Source organism: Hermetia illucens, chromosome 2 (genome assembly GCF_905115235.1).
Source record: "Hermetia illucens chromosome 2, iHerIll2.2.curated.20191125, whole genome shotgun sequence".
NCBI lineage: Eukaryota > Metazoa > Arthropoda > Insecta > Diptera > Stratiomyidae > Hermetia > Hermetia illucens.
The window spans coordinates 125623036-125640361 of NC_051850.1; the positions used below are offsets into that span (position 1 = coordinate 125623036).

The window sequence follows — 17326 nt, forward strand, 5'->3', positions numbered from 1 at the left end:
TCTAGCAACGTTCCGTTTGTGGCTAACAAGTTACCCATGGGATGCATTTCCTGACATGTTGCTCCAAAATGGCGTAAAAGTTACCAATGAGTTACCAACTGGACTTCGCGAGAACTTATTACGGACATATCAAACGGAACCAATGAGCAATGATAAATTTTATACAGGTAAGAATCAATTATAAATGTCATCATGAAAACATAGTAGTTGCCTTACTTACTCCCTGATTTTCTAAGAAGTCTTGAAAGTGCCATATGCTTCTGGGCCACTGAATTGTCGAGCATTCCGGAATAGTAAGTCCCGCTGCACGCCATAGTCTAGAATGTAATTGTTGCTCTTTCTTAATACGTGACTTATCCACTACCATTTTTACCTCCAACCAACAATTCTGCGTCTAGCTGCCTTACATAGTACATCGTAGACAGGTGTTAACAGACGAAAGTTTGAAGGTTTTCAATATCAATGATTGTCAACTTCACCTTGATGTAGACTGAGGTACTTGCCGTTTCAGATTTTTGCCAAAATAGCGGCCTTACCATTTTTATCTCCGGGTTATCACCCCTTCTATTGATGCACTATGTAACGAGAACTAAGTTAGAAGTGAATGGTCGTACCTACTTAAAAAAATAAAAGGCATTGGTAGCGGTGGTGCATTTGGTAACTGATATAATCCTGTATGGTTTGAACCAGACTGTGCGAAAGTCCCCGGATACCAATAGAAACTTTAAGCGCATAAACCATCACCAGAGAGTCAAGACACGTATAAAAAGTCCCGGTGTACACTAAATTTGTAAACAATCTCTAATTAGATAATAACGGCAGCAACATTAGTGACGGAACCAAAATAAATCGGGCAACCAGAAGCTGAGCAATTACAGAGGTATCACATTGCTGAGTACCATCTATAAGATATTCTCCACTATCTTGCTAGGCCGGATAGCCCCATACGCCCGGAACATCATTGGCCCATACCAAAGAGGCTTCACTCCAGGCAAATCGGCAACAGATCAGATTTTCTCTCTGCAGCAAGCGATGGAAAAACTGTTGGAATATGGACAACAGTTGCACCATCTATTCATCGACTTCAAAGCCGCCTATGATAGCATAGCCAGGGTAAAACTATACACGGCCATGAGGGAATTCGGTATCCCGACGAAGTTAATAAAACTGACTAGGTTGACCCTGACCAATGTGCGAGGCCAGATAAAAGCAGCAGGATCACTCACAATCAATGGTCTACGACAAGAGGGATGCCCTATCATGTGTCCTCTTTAACTTGGCCCTCGAGAAAGTGATCCGTGATGCTGAGGTAAATACAAGAGGTACGATCCTCTTCAAAATCACCCAACTACTGGCCTATGCTGATGATATCGACATCATGGGAACAACCATCCGAGACGTACAAACTGCCTTCATCCAAATCGAACAGATGGTAATCGGCGCGAGGTCTTGGGCTACACATCAATGAAGGCAAGACAAAATATATGGTGGCAACCTCAGCACCGAAAACCAACCAACCAACAACATCAAATCGCACTGGTCAAACGGGAAGAATAAAGATAGGAGAATACAACTTTGAGACCGTTGATAATTTATTCTATCTAGGGTCGAAAATCACAACCGATAACAGTTACGATGATGAAATCCGCGCACGATTGTTGGCAGCCAACAGAGCCTATTTCAATTTACAAAAACTGTTCCGCTCGAAACGTCTCACCACAGGGTCAAAGCTCTTACTGTACAAGACAATGATCTTGCCAGTCCTCATGTATTCCTCGGAGACTTGGGTTCTTAGCAAGAAAAATTGCGAATTTTTGACCGCGTTCGAGAGAAGAATCCTCCGAAGAATTTTTGGCCCCCTACATGAGAATGGACGATTCCATAACCTACACAATGACGAAATCTATGAGCGATACCATGACCGTCCGATTGAGGATAAAATCCTGCTCAATAGGTTACGGTGGGCGGGTCACTTAATCCGTATGGATGAGGACGATCTAGCCCGGAAAGTCTATAAGGCCAATATCTATGGTAGAAAAAGAAGACGCCAAAGAGCTTTTGGGGATATCCTTATTAAGGCAGGCCTAGACGGGATCGCGGTTGTTGCGCCGTTGATGATGATGAACCAGAAGCTAAGCACTTCAGATGTAAAAGGTTTTTTGAATTTTTTATATAAGCCCACTTAAGTGGCTATTTGTCCCATTTCTACCTAGCTGGTAATGTTTATGCATTTAGTTGGTCAAATCGTCCACTTTAGTATAATACTGACATTTAAAGTCTTAGAATGCAAGAAATTTGCACAAAAGTGATAACTTTGCTCTATAACTCTGTTAGTAATAGTGCGACTTTCACAAAACTTGGTACTGTTAGTGTGTAGTTATGATTCTAGGGTTAAGTAAAGCGGGGAATCCAGTCAGTTTCTAGAAAATATACTTATAATAAATATAATATGCTATTATTAACATTATTTAATCGGGTATCGGTATGGAGAGTATTTTGAGGCCTAGACTCATGGACCACCACATTTCTTTTCAGAACGAGTCCTTGAAATAACTGACCATTTTCACAACCCCGCACTCCTCTCCTTTGCAACCAATGACGAAACTAATATCAGCTTTGGAAAGTACTAACCAACATTTGATTCGATGCCCTACATGACTATACTCCATCATCCTTTTGAATATATTGGAACCCTACCCACCCTCAACTCAACGTGGAACTTTGTTACTCACTGCATGCAGTAAGATTCACAGGTCCCACCAAATTGCACATCAATAGGAGTTACCGTTTCTGAGATAAAAGGTGTGACAGACGGGCAGAGAGGCAGACGGACGAACAGACAGTAAAACCAACAGAAACAAACAAAACCTTAATTAAAGCGAAATAGATGTAATGCTTTCCAAAATTACTAAAGACGACGATACCGATGACTGAAAATTTTATTACTCCCAATGATTGAATTGGAGTCTATGTGCTGAAAACTGAAAACAATTTATAACGAAGTGGAGAGAGCTCAGCATGGCGTAAAAGCAGAAGGCTTAATACCAACCAAGGGAAGAAGAAAATTGGACTTCCGGGCGGCACAGAATGTGATCACGTATAGATTCTAGCTAGCCAACTGGATGCCAACAGCCAAATGGTTTACAATGGGCCAATAATTCTCATTGGAGAAGGTACTTGAAAATCCCTGGAATACATCTATGTATTCTAAAGTTTCTTCATTTCTGTAAAACTTACAATAGCATCGATCATAGCCCACTTTACAGAATAGGAATCGAGTGAAAACCCCAGAAAAGCGTTCACAAAATAATGATAACTACATTAAAATCAAAAAGGAAATGACAAAAAGGCCCGAATGGCTTCGGCACCATGATCTTTTAGGTAATGCTAGAATAAGTCGTCTAAAAAGTTGTCTTTATTTTTCTGGTGGCCGTGGCTTATCAACATTCGCATCATTTACTTTAGGCCTTGTCCTGTGTGTGTGAGCGCATGAGAGATACATTTCCTTGTATACAGCATAGCGGAAATGTAGGCGAAATTGTAGGAAAATAAACTACAATTTCCCCTACATTTCCGCTACCCTTCTTTTAATTCCCTATTTGCTATCCACGCGCCTAAAAACGGGACAAATTGTACCAACTGGTCCTCCAGGTTGGGGGTTGGGTAGGGCTGACAACCCTACACAGAAAACAACTTGTTACGAAGCCACAACAGGAGCCTCGGACAGGACGGATTTTAAAACTACGGACCCGGCAACGACAACGGAACAACGATTTGCGCATTTTCTCATGGAACGTGCGCTCCCTGTACAGAGATGAAGCTGATGAGCAGCAAGCCGATACCCTGTCCCAATATAGGGCTGATATGTGCTCGGAGTAGGTTTCCTAGTCAGCCAAAAAATGAAACCTGCTGTTATCGGCTTTGAAAACATAAGCGAACGGCTATACACTCTGCGCTTGCGAGGCAAGTTTAGAAATATAAGCCTCATAAACGTTCACGCCCCTACAGAGGAGACTGCAGAGTCGGAGAAGGATACTTTCTACGAGGCAGTAGAACGAACCCTCGAAGCCTGTCCCAGATATGATATCAAAATCATACTTGGGGATTTTAACAGCCAAGTAGGGAAGGAGCCAGTATTTAGGCGATACGTTGGCTCCCATAGCTTACACGAAAAAACAAATGATAACGGACTGCGGACTATTCAATTAGCAGGGTCACACCTGGTTTGCACGGAAAGCGGTCCACAAACATACGTGGGCCTCTCCAGATGGGACCACTTTCAACCAAATTGACCACGTGTTGATCGAACGCCGCCACCTCTCAGCCTTGATGAATGTCAGAACATATAGGGGGGCCAATATAGACTCGGATGACTGTCTTGTTGGCATGGTGCTCCGAGCTCGAATAACAACACCACCTAGAATCCCCTCTGACAATCAGGTGAGAGTGAACACTGAAGCCATCCACAATACAGCCCTCCGCGACACCTATAAGAGGGAAATGGATGCCGCAATAACCGCAGTCAACAGAGCACCTGGAGATGAAGCATCAACAAATGATCTTCACAATCACCTGAAGAACGTTATCATGGATACGGCCACAAACATACTTGGCCCCAGCCGCAAAAGGAGTCGGAACGGCTGGTTTGACGATGAATGTAAGCTAGCAACGGAACGGAAGAATGCCGCATACCGAGTAATGTTGCATTCTCAAAGAACGCGGGCACGCGCAGAGACTTATCACAAACTCCGTCGAGCGGAGAAGCGACTTCACAGACGGAAATAGGAAGCCTGGGAGAACCAACAAGTCTGTGAACTAGAAAAGTACAGGGAGCAACCGCACCAGGCGCGGAAGTTTTACCAACAAGTCAGCAGGATGAAGCCTTATACACCTCGATGCTCATCCTGCCGAGACAAAGAGGGAAATCTGATTTCCGACAGAATGGGCATATTAGAGCGATGGGTTGAGTACTTTGATGAGCTACTGAACAACCAGAACATCGGCGAGTTGGAGGTCCCGCCAACTGAAGACGACGGACAAATACTGCCACCACCAAGTTTAGGAGAAACAGTCCGTGCAATTCATCGGCTAAAAAATCATAAGTCGCCAGGAGCCGATGGAATTACAGCCGAATTGGTTAAATATGGAGGCGACCAGTTACACCAAGTGGTTCATCAACTTGTGCTCAAGGTATGGGACAGCGAATCAATGCCTGACGATTGGCAGCGAGGCATAATCTGTCTCATACATAAAAAGGGAGATATCACACAGTGCAGTAATTATAGAGGTATCACATTGCTGAGCACCATCTATAAGATATTCTCCACTATCTTGCTAGGCCGGATAGCCCCATACGCCCAGAACATCATTGACCCATACCAAGAGGCTTCACTCCAGGCAAATCAGTAACAAATCAGATTTTCTCTCTGTGGCAAGCGATGGAAAAACTGTTGGAATATGGACAACAGTTACACCACCTATTCATCGACTTTAAAGCCGCCTATGATAGCATAGCCAGGGTAAAACTCTACACGGCCATGGAAGAATTCGGTATCCCGACGAAATTAATAAGACTGACTAGACTGACCGTGACCAATGTGCGAGGCCAGATAAAAGCAGCAGGATCACTCTCAAGACCATTCGACATCAACAAGGGTCTACGACAAGGGGATGCCCTATCATGCGTCCTCTTTAACCTGGCCCTCGAGAAAGTGATCCGTGATGCTGAGGTAAATGCAAGAGGTACGATCCTCTTTAAGTCCACCCAGCTACTGGCCTATGCTGACGATATCGGCATCATGGAAAGAACCACACGAGACGTACAAACTGCCTTCATTCAAATCCAGCAGCGCGGCGCGGGATCTTGGGCTGCACATCAATGAAGGCAGGACAAAATATATGGTGGCAACGTCAGCACCGAAAACCAAACAACCAACAACATCAAACCGCACTGGTCAAACGAAACGAAACGTTGATAATTTCTCCTATCTAGGGTTGAAAATCACAACCGATAACAGCTACGATGATGAAATTCGTGCACGGTTGTTGTCAGCCAACAGAGCCTATGTCAGCTTACAAAAACTGTTCCGCTCGAAACGTCTCACCATAGGGTCAAAGCTCTTACTGTACAAGACTATGATCTTGCCAGTCCTCATGTATTCCTCGGAAACTTGGGTTCTTAGCAAGAAAAATTGCGAACTTTTGGCCGCGTTCGAGAGAAGAAAGCTCCGAAGAATTTTTGGCCCCCTACATTCCGTAGCCTACACAATGACGAAATCTATGAGCGATACCATGACCGTCCGGTTGTGAATAAAATCCGACTCAATAGGTTACGGTGGGCGGGTCACTTAATCCGTATGGATGAGGATGATCCCACCCGGAAAGTCTATACGGGCAATATCTATGGTAGAAAAAGAAGACGAGGCAGACCCTGCCTAAGATGGACCGATGGCGTAGGACAGGACGCTAGACAGCTTTTAGGGATATCGAATCGGTGGACCTCGGCGCAAAACCGGGATGTCTGGAGTTCCTTATTACGGCAGGCCTAGACCAGATACCGGTTGTTGCGCCGTTGATGATGATGAACCAGAAGCTAAGCACTTCAGATGTAAAAGGTTTTCTGAATTTTTTACAATAAATATAATATGTTATTATTAACATTATTTAATCGGGTATCGGTTGAGAGTATTTTGAGGCCTAGACACCATGTGCATGGACCACCGCATTTCTTTTCAGATACTGGGTTGAGTAGTTTCTAAGAACGAGTCCTTGAAGTAACTGACCCTTTTCGGACCCCCGCACTCCTCCCCTTTGCAAGCAATGACGAAACTAATATCAGCTTTGGAAAGTACTAACCAACTTTGGATTTGATGCCCCACATGACTATACTCTTTTTTTTTTTAATATATTGGGAAAACCCCAGAAAAGCTTCTCGGGAAAGCAAAGTTCACAAAAATTTGTCTTTAGTTTTCTGGTGGCCGTGGCTTTTCAATATTCGCATCATTTACTTAAGGGGGTCATTCCATATGAAAACCGGTTTTTTGGCTTTTTTAGAAATTTTTTGTGAAGAACTGAAGAAAGATACAAAAACGAATTTTTAACCATGGATTTATTAATATCTTGAGCGTGTATAGTAATTTTTCCAGCCCGATCGCAAAGGTCACTATTGAAATACAAAGCAATTTATACACCCATTTCCAAAAAAGGTGTTTCCTGCTGCACGCTAGAGGGCGCTGTGATCATCTTAAAGAAAAAAAGTAAAGGGCATTTTAACGTAAAGACTTAACTACAGTCTGCAAACTAGGATTATTAACAAATATTAAAAACTAAATTTTTAGTGCCGTGTTAAACTTTTTTTTTTTGAATTTTCGTATTTTTTACGGCCTCTTCAATGAATAAAAAAAAACTACTGAATGAATCACAATTATCCTAGCTTGCGAACCGTAGAAATAAGTTCTGAATAAGCCATGAAAATTTCAAAGAATTTGTTTGGATAGCTTTTGCGCTATGGTGGCAGCCAATTTTCAACATGCCGTTTCGAGAAAAACGCATTTAAAAAGTAAAATGCGATTTTCAGCCATAAAACCTTAACTGACCATTAATCTGCTATACCTAGTCCATAAACCTTAGGTTTCTTGAAGAAACACATATACGGCCTTGGCTTCAATTCTTGTCCTTTCAACGAAGTCATTCGAATGTCATTTGGATCGATAAATATGCGCTTTATTACAGCGATCGGCATAAATCTGGCGTATGATTTATCACGTGTTTAACACTATAATTTCCGAACGACTCTGAATATCGAAAAATCACTTTGCCCATATATTCTACACTATATCCAGATACAGTTGATGCAAAAAAAAAATTCGATTCCTCGGATCCGACACACAGGATGACCCCCTTAAGGCGTTGTCCTGTGTGTGTGAGCGCATCAGAGATACATTTCCTTGTATGCAGCATAGCAGCATAGGAAATGTAGGGGTAATTGTAGGAAAATAAACTACAATTTCCCCTACATTTCCGCTACCCTTCTTTAATTCCCTATTTGCTATCCAGACATTCATCATCAACGGCGCAACAACCGGTATCCGGTCTAGGCCTGCCTTAATAAGGAACTCCAGACATCCCGGTTTTGCGCCGAGGTCCACCAATTCGATATCCCTAAAAGCTGTCTCGTATCCTGACCTACGCCATCGCTCCATAGACAGGGTCTGCCTCGTCTTCTTTCTCTACCATAGATATTGCCCTCATACACTTTCCGGGTGGGATCATCCTCATCCATACGGATTAAGTGACCCGCCCACCGTAACCTATTGAGCCGGATTTTATCCGCAACCGGACGGTCATGATATCGCTCATAGATTTCGTCATTGTGTAGGCTACGGAATCGTTCATCCTCATGTAGGGGCCAAAAATTCTTCAGAGGATTCTTCTCTCGAACGCGGCCAAGAGTTCGCAATCCAGACATTCACTAATTTTAAATTAGTATATAATCAATTTTAAATGATCACTTTTATTTTTAGTTTTAAAATTTTATCCAACCCTCTTACGTTTTAACTTCTCACAATGCCCTAAAATTTATTTAAATATTTCAAAGTTGATTCAGAAATTTTTTAACATTTTGAAAACAAAGAAACAATTGACTTTTTTGTTGTTGTCTACACATAGATTTAATTATGTTGCATTTTACGAATTGCATTCCTAAAGTTTGTTTCTGACTAAAACGAAGAATCCTATTTGCGGATGCTTGGATCTAGCTTGGCTGAGTGGAAACTTGTTTGAGGTTTACAGCTGGAATTCTGGTGCATCTCACTGGTGTCAGTGGAATTTGTATCGTGATTTGACGTTGGATACTAGTCGACTCAGCTGTGAATGAGTACCTGAGTCAAATCAGAGTAATAATCTCGGGCGAGGGTAATGCTGACCACATTGCCTCCTACAGGGTACTGTAATCCTGTAGTACACCATTACGGTCTTCAATGAAATGCGCCTGATCCAATATGGAGCGTTGTGCAAAAGATTATTATTATTATAAAGTCGGCGAACAAACAGTTGCTTACATAGTTCTCCAAAATGTTAGAACAGGTGTAGAGGAGTAAAGTAGAGCGGTAATTCTTGGTAAAAGAACGCTTGGCACGCGTTTAAAAAATTATGGAGAAAGGCAGGGAAATAGACTGAACGATTTTAATCAGAAAGAGATTTGCAACGCCGTCGAGACCAGAACCAACATTGCCGTCAAGATTGCCAATGAGGTACTCGACTAGGAAAGAGCTAAGGAGGGAAATGGTAGAAGATCCAGTCGTGAGAAAGAACAGGAGGCGGCATATACTAAGGTAAAGTGATATCAGAGAAAGCCACAAAATAGTTGGCGGAAGTTAACAGAGGATCCAGCGAATTTGATGAAAAGAGAAGATAGCTGGGCAGGATTGCAGGAGTTACGAATGTGAGACCAGAATAGTTTGATGTGTTGAGGCTCTAACACTGGCTCGATATTCCTTTCTCCACTTATCTATTAGAAATTTTACCGGAGAACCCTGAATTTTAAAACGAAGCCAATACGTCTTCCGGAATCAGAAGCTTTTTCCTAGCACCAAGTTTTTGACGAAGTTTTTTGTGGACTTAGGCGGTGAACCGGACTCTTTAGGCGCGAACAGGGACTTGGAGGAAGATGTAACAAGAAAGGAGATGTGGCAGAGTGATATAAAAGGGCCTAAGTGCTTGGTCGCACGTTAATAGTGAGTTTAATAGAGGAGGAGCCCAACTAATTGACGCCAGGACTTAGTTCACGCCTCCGAAATTCGCCTTAGGAAAGTTAAACTTGGTAGGCTTGCACGAAAATTGACTCCAGACCATGCAAAGTGTGTGGAAAGCCTACTTCAGCGTCTGCAGAAACGTGGTTTTACAATCAAACTTTGCAAATGGGAATTTGGTCAAGAAAAAGTCATATTTTTAGGTCACCTAAAAGCCATCAAGAGGTATATCACCTGAATATAAATTGCAGGGAGGCATCACATAATTCAAGCAGGCGGAGCGGCCAATTAGCCGGTGTCTGGAAATCAACAATTTTCACCGAGAATGTATTCAACATGGAGCGCATCATCAAACAGTATGCAAGAGCATGCAACAGCCTCGAATTACTATATTGAAATTTCCGAGATACGGAATTTGGCCTCGTCACAGTTGCTTACCACTTAGTCGTTTCTGAACTCTTGGAATAAGACATCGAAAAAAATGGGAAACCAATACCGCATGATACAGTAGAATTGCTCACAACCTTCGCAGCCAACAAGTCTTCCAACATCAATTCGAATATCGAGAATATGTTCAGTACCAAATAGTCAAAATTCATAAACACAGTAGAACAATTGCCCAGCGCATTAAAGTTTCCGATTCTAGGTTCATCCATACCTACTTAGATATTATTATCCTATACAGTAAGGAGCTGAGGCGGCCATTTAGGGATCATAACAGCAAAAACAATATCAACAACACTATTTGAACCACAACGAAACAAGGAATAAAATTCAAAAGTGTCCTATAGAACGCCCTTGCCAGCTTTTCCCCCATACCATCCAATTTCAAACGGCTTGGTAGAATGATCGAGCAATTCTTTCAAAGTTACACTTACCTGCCGATGCTCCTGGAATTCAAAGAAGGATCCGAGTGCAGTTCTGCAAAATTGACATACATACGAAACCACTCATTCTATAAACAGCGACATTGACAATCTGAGAGACTTCGTAACACGCCACAGAACACTAAGTGTCGTCCGTTCCGGCAAAGGAATAGTCAACTGTTTATACGTATTCATGCTCTACTGGAATTACTTTATAGGAAACCCTCCTAAGAGGAAAATCATCACCGAAATTATCAAACAGCCCCCAAGCAGAAAATACACTGAAGTATGTGTGTCAGCAACTGAAACGGCAAACCTCATAAATGTTCATAATAATATCTTTAAAAATTTTACATTTATCTTTTTTTAATATTCCAGGTTGTCCCCAAAAAGATCGGGCCTTTACACGATTACTATACGGAATATGCTTTTTTCATGCGGTTGTCCAAGAGCGCCAAAAATTCGGGTCACTTGGGTGGAATATACCATACGGTTTCAACGACTCAGATTTTCAGACCTCAGCCCAACAACTCCTAGTAAGCCTAATCTGCTTCTTTTCTCCATTCTCAGTAAAAAAAACTATTATCTCTTGGTAGATGTTCCTGAATGTCTATGAGAGTATACCATACAACGCCCTAAGATACCTTATAGCTGAATGTAACTACGGTGGACGAATTTCGGACAAATCAGATCGGCTTGCTATGAGCATGATCTTAGAGCACTTCATTAACGAGGATGTCGTTAATGACCTTCGCTACAAATTCGGTGAAGATGACATTTATATCTTGCCAAGAAAATCAGAACACCGAGAAATGGTGCGGTATATCCAAGAAAATATTCCTACAAGACCTAATCCCGAAGTATATGGCCTGAACCCTAACGCTGGAATCAAACGTGAATTAGAAGTTTCCAGCAGTCTGCTGGAGTCCATGGTCATGGCCACTACCATTAAGCATTCTATCCAGGATGCAATGGACAATGGAAATGGTATCACTCCAAAACTAACTGAAATTTTGAAACACTTACCCATCGGGTTCAATTTAGAAGATGCCAAGCAAAGATATCCAGTATCCTTTGAAAATGTCATGAATACCATACTAATACAGGAGATGGAAAGCTATGAAGAATTATTGGAACTTATCAGGAAAACCTGCAGGGATCTGATGGATGCCATTGATGGAACAATTCCCATGACACCAGACTTGGAGAATGTTATGGTCATGATAAAACTAGACAAAATTCCCAATTTGTGGGTGAAGCATTCATATGAAACTGCGAAAAGTTTAGGTCCTTATATTCAAGATTTTATCAGGAGAATTAGATGGATCGAAAAATGGTTTGTTTGAAAAATCTTGAAATCCAAAATACAAAATTATTTCATTTTATCCCTAGGTTTCAAGAAGGCAAGCTTACTACCATATGGATTTCTGGATTATTCCTTCCTCGTGGTTTCCTCACCGGTGTAATCCAAAACTATTCCAGGAAGTATAAATTATCGATTGATGAAATTACGTTTGACTTCAAAGTATTAAACAGTGAAAGGTAATTTTCCTTGTGCCTGCCGGCAATTCACTAGATCCTTAGAATATAAACTACATTTCATTCATAGCACGGATTCTGAAGCACCTGAGACCGTAGTCGTAAGTGGATTCTACATCGAAGGGGCGAAATGGGATTTAGCGGAAAATCATCTAACTGAACAGCTTCCAAGAATATTGACAGAAAAAATGCCCGATATTCTCTTTAAGGTATCACATCAAAAACACAATTTATTCTCTGTAATTAATAGTGTAAATACTTTACAGCCGATATTAATGAAAAACCTCATTGAAAACAGCCGGTACAAATGCCCTGCCTACAAAACATCCGAGAGACGTGGACTTATTACCACGTCAGGACACTCCACTAATTTCATTTTGGATATTTTACTCGAATCAAAAAAGCCAAATAAACACTGGATTAAAAGGAGCGTTGCACTAGTTTGTCAGACTACTGAGTGATAAATAACTAAAGATTCTGAAATATTTAAAATCAGATTATTTTTCTATATTCCCTATTTTTATAAAACTACATCTGTAGATTCATGGCTACCAAATATGCACCAAAGAATTGTAACACATGCACATTTTCATAAAAAGAAGTGGAACCCAATAAATTTTATATTTTCTAACCATTTCTTTTTTAATTGCGTTAGATCCATACCTTCACTTGATAAACTCTTCACCTAATAATATGATAAGGGATCAGTTTATTTTTGAAAGTGGTTTCATACCCCACGATCGCAGCAAGGGAGACACAATAGAGTCTGAATATTAAAGCAATATTTCTAGTAGGTGGATCTTTCCTGGGGGTACAGCAGGTCACCAAAAGCGAATGACATCCCATAAATAAAATCCAACACTTGCTACTTAGAAGGGTCACCATCGAAAAGGCGTATAAAAGATATGCGATGCTATAATGCCATTATTGTCAAGGATTCAGGCTTTCTGAAAACTACTGTAGGTTTATGTAGCATATTGTAGTATCCACTCAACAAGAAGCTGCAACAGAACAAAAGCTGACGCCACACCGAAAACATGTAAAAACTGTAATGGAAACCATACCGCTAACTACAGAGATTGCTGAGTATACCTTGCTACTTCACAAGCAGAAGAACCAAACAACGTATGTAAAAGGGACAAGCGTACAATATGGTATGTCCCAGCCAAGGAACCTCAACCTACAAATCCAATTTAGGTTTAATTTCAAAAACTATGCAATTTCATATAAACAGGAACGCGCCCATGCACCGTCCCAACTGCTCCCAGTATGATCGTTTTCTAGTATCAGCAAATAGGACGACTATTCACTCTTACTAAAAATCTGAAGGGGTTTACCCTTTTAACTAACAAAATGCAAGTAACCCTAAGTAAGCTAACCAAAACCTTCCAGCCAATTAACACAAACGATCTCCAGGGCAGCAAAAGCGAACGATAAGTACTTTTAGTAAGCAACAGAATTGACATCATTTCGAAATCATCCCGCCATTGCTGCCATCTTCTATACAGATCCTTGCAAGCGGCTTTTTTGAAGTCCGCAATCATTGCTCTTTCCAAAAAAATCACCTATGGTGTTCCACAATACCTCACCTGATGTTGTCATATACGCACTACACACCATCAGTGCGATTGACCTGTATGTCGAATTCATCCTTCTTCGGTGGTCTCATCCAGACAGGAGTCTCGACAACAGAACTGATTTCAATATCTCTGCGATAAGGACAAGGCGAATATATTAGCATCAACTTTGCTAGTCTTTGTTACCCTGTCTCGCATATACTCCAAGTGCCTTTCGAAACTCAATTTGCCATCGAGCATTACCCCTAGGTATGTAATGATCGATTTTGAGACGACATCGTGATCAGGAGCCCAGATGTCAACAGTAATATTTTTCCTGTTATTGGTAATGATTTCCTGCGCCTTCAAAATCCGGTTTCATTATTCATAACCATGATTTTGTGATATGAATTATTTTACCTCCATATAGGCACATGTCCACAGAGTGTTTTGCACGAGCTAGAACCACCTTCGCTGGCATGCGAAGACCAAGCACTTCACGAAAACTTAGGGGACACCGGCTATCACAATATACTCTTTCCGTCCGGCGTCCTTCTCGTATCACAGAAGATTCTCCAAGAGGCTACTCTCGATTAATCAAACTAAGCAGCGAAAACACCTTTACATTTTTCGTCACCCTTGCGCGGCCCTTATCAACGAACAACACCTTCCGACCATTGTCATCACAATGACCGTAAAACTGGCTCGCGAAAATGTATATTATCGCTCTGATAGACCATGAAGCATTTTAGTTTCATTGCGCCTTCTATTGTCGCTTCTTCCATTTTCTATAGCGAGAAAGACGCCGTGGTGTGTGTAGTTCTCACTCTTCCGCCAAATCGTCTCTCTCTGCCCAAGGTATGTCAGAGCGATAATCGAGCCTAACCCTCTACCCCAGACGGTCGGCGCAGATCCAACGTTGGCTAATATGATGTCCAGCTCCGCTGGGGTTCTCATTGATTATTTGGTCCCTAGTGTTTATCACTCGGCTTTTCCACCCTAAAGCCCCCACGCACTCGAGGAGGGCGATCAGACCCGAGTCTGCAAGGGACTCATCTAAAGTGGCTCTGCCACGAAGCCTCACCGGGGGTTATCTGGTACCATTGGAACCGGAATGGCCTCTGAGAGCAAATGCTCCAGGAGAAGTCCTGGAGGATGTGTTCTCGGCCCAGTTATTTGCGGTTGGCCCCCTAGTGGGAGTTTCATAGTAATTGTGGTTATGCCTATATCGTGGACAGAGCTCCTCGCTCAAGCGTGGAGTTGCGCTGTACAACTCGGGTGCCGTACCCCTTAGTTGCGGCAGAGGTGTTAGATAGGCCTCGCATCCACTGGTATGAATGCTGAGCCTGCACTCAGTGTAAACCAATACCGCTGTGCTAGTCATGCCCGGACTCTGATTGTGGTCCTAAAATCAATCCGTGTCCGAAGAGGACCGTGGGATTATGCCTATACGGCAGGTGCTCACGTTAACCCCCCCCCCCCCCCCCCCCCCCCCGGACTTTCCACTCTAAAGCCCACGCGTTAAAATGGCCGGCAAATATTTTATAGCTATGGTTTCTAATATTCAATACCAAACTATCTAACATCTCAAAATATGGTATTGTGACAACTCAAAATATGGTATTGTAACAACAGTTGAAGCATAGCAGTCATAGATATGAAAGCCGTTCATTCTTTCCGACACAAACTCACTGAGGAAGAGGACAACTGGTAATCGAAATACCGGTATATGAGCAATAAAAACTCTTTATTCAGCATTCAGAAAATAAAATTTAGTCTTCCCACTATAAAATAAGCCGAAAAACGGCACACATAGCAGAAGATTTTTTGTTTTCGTAGTAAAAAAATCTCCCGGACATGGTTCACAAATTACCGCCACGCTTACATTTAAATTTCGAATAATTTGTGAAAGCTGGTCCTGGAGTGGCTAGCAGTAGTTAAGGTCGATTTGTATCCACCTCACTTACAGTTCAACTCCCTCCTAAAAACTGGACACTTGCCTCAACCTGGAACGTGACGACCATTCACAACCTGTTTCTTCTTACACAAAAAAAAGAGAGAGATTTTCCAAATAAGTTGTGACCCCCTCAACTCCCCAGATCCCATCTATCGCTGTCCTACAGTAGTGCAGCATTTCTGATATTTTTCCTAGATATGATGGTTTTATGTTGGCTAAAGCGTAGTACTAAGTTTTTCGCACGAAAAAATATTTTCGAACGAAATTTTTTCGCTGTGGAAAATTGACAGTGGAGATTTGTGACAGTGACAGTGGAGATTTTCAATTTTAAAGAAAATAGCAGTGTTCCACAAAATACAAAAAATGTTTATCGATTCAGACTCTGATTCTGATTTGGAAGATGCTATTTTGTTATATAGTGCAGTGCTTGCCGAATCTATCAAAAAACAAAAAAAGAAAAGGCAAAATAAAAGCATTTATTTGAAGAAGCGACAAAAAGGTGGCAGGTTTGCAAGAGATGTGAGTTGTATTCTGCAAATTCGTTCAATTAGTATTTTTTAATTTGTCTAATATAGTTTCAGGATTTAATTTTAAATTCTATAAATTAGGTCCGTCCACTTACAATAGCCAAACACAATAGAATTTTATAGACTGTTGGTCAGTCAGTTTATCATCTGCCTATCTGTCATATTTTCGCGCGAAAATAATGTGTAGGTGCATTGTTTTCGCACGGAAATTTGACAACTGTGTGTAGATTTCTGTGGATAATTGTGTCTTAGCTAATTTGGTCGAAATTTTTTCGTGCGAAAAACAGTACCGCGGTGCGAAATTATTTCAAAAATGCGAAATTTTTGACAGTTTTTATATGAGATTTCACGCGAAAAAGCGAACTTAGTACTATGCTTAAAGACGAGAAACACTCCTACATACCTCATGCCAGCTGGGTTGCCACCCTCAAAGGTTCATTACGTGTAGTTCATCCACCTAACATTCCTAGCGAACATAACTACTCCGGTCTGCCTAGCATTCACAGTGGATCCGTTAGGGAGGCACCAAATATGAATTATCTGCATAGTTTTGCATTCATGTGGTCACAAACTGTGTCCGCAAAACTTCACACTATTTTAAAACGTATTCCTTTTCCTGCTGTACCCTTGGATCTGGCTTTTTGGTAACCATGGTGCTTACAATAAAGAGGCCACCTAGACATGTATGCCCCTTATGAACCGATCTAGTAGTCTTTTCAGTCCTTTTAGTAGAAAGGAAATTAGGAAGTTTTTTGTCTATGTAAGTAGGTTACCTAAGTCTGGGAATAAATATCACCTTTACATCACGCTAGATAAGTAAAATGTGCACGTGTCTCAAGCATCCGGGGTATATATTCCGAATGAGTAGCCCTGGGCTATGATTTTGTAAACTGCTTCCAGTTACTGCCTTCAACGTCGAGTTCACTACGAGCGAGTTAGTCTCCTCGCAAGAGAGTCTCGATAAAAATCGTTTGGCCGATCGTATACTTGTCTCCTTCTTCTGTATGGGTATCTTTGTACCGTTCCAACCAGCAACTGAATCAGACTTCAGAGCTCAGTTGAAGAGTACCCTTTCTGTGCTCCTCTGTTTTACCAAAACCAAGTTTCTCCATATGATACTTCTAAATATCTG

The 17326-nt window shown here is 41.6% G+C and overlaps 1 protein-coding gene across 1 annotated transcript in view; it reads left to right on the forward strand.

The window, feature by feature from the left end:
* Nucleotides 1-12672, forward strand: part of LOC119648552 (dynein heavy chain 12, axonemal-like) — a 42120-nt gene extending 29448 nt beyond the window's left edge. The window contains exons 9-14 of the mRNA XM_038050322.1: nt 6-167; nt 10994-11151; nt 11212-11951; nt 12008-12157; nt 12225-12363; nt 12421-12672. Of these exons, the coding sequence (XP_037906250.1) occupies nt 6-167; nt 10994-11151; nt 11212-11951; nt 12008-12157; nt 12225-12363; nt 12421-12615 (1544 nt within the window). The 3' untranslated portion in view covers nt 12616-12672. The remainder of the gene's footprint in view (nt 1-5; nt 168-10993; nt 11152-11211; nt 11952-12007; nt 12158-12224; nt 12364-12420) is intronic.
* Nucleotides 12673-17326: the final 4654 nt, after the last annotated feature.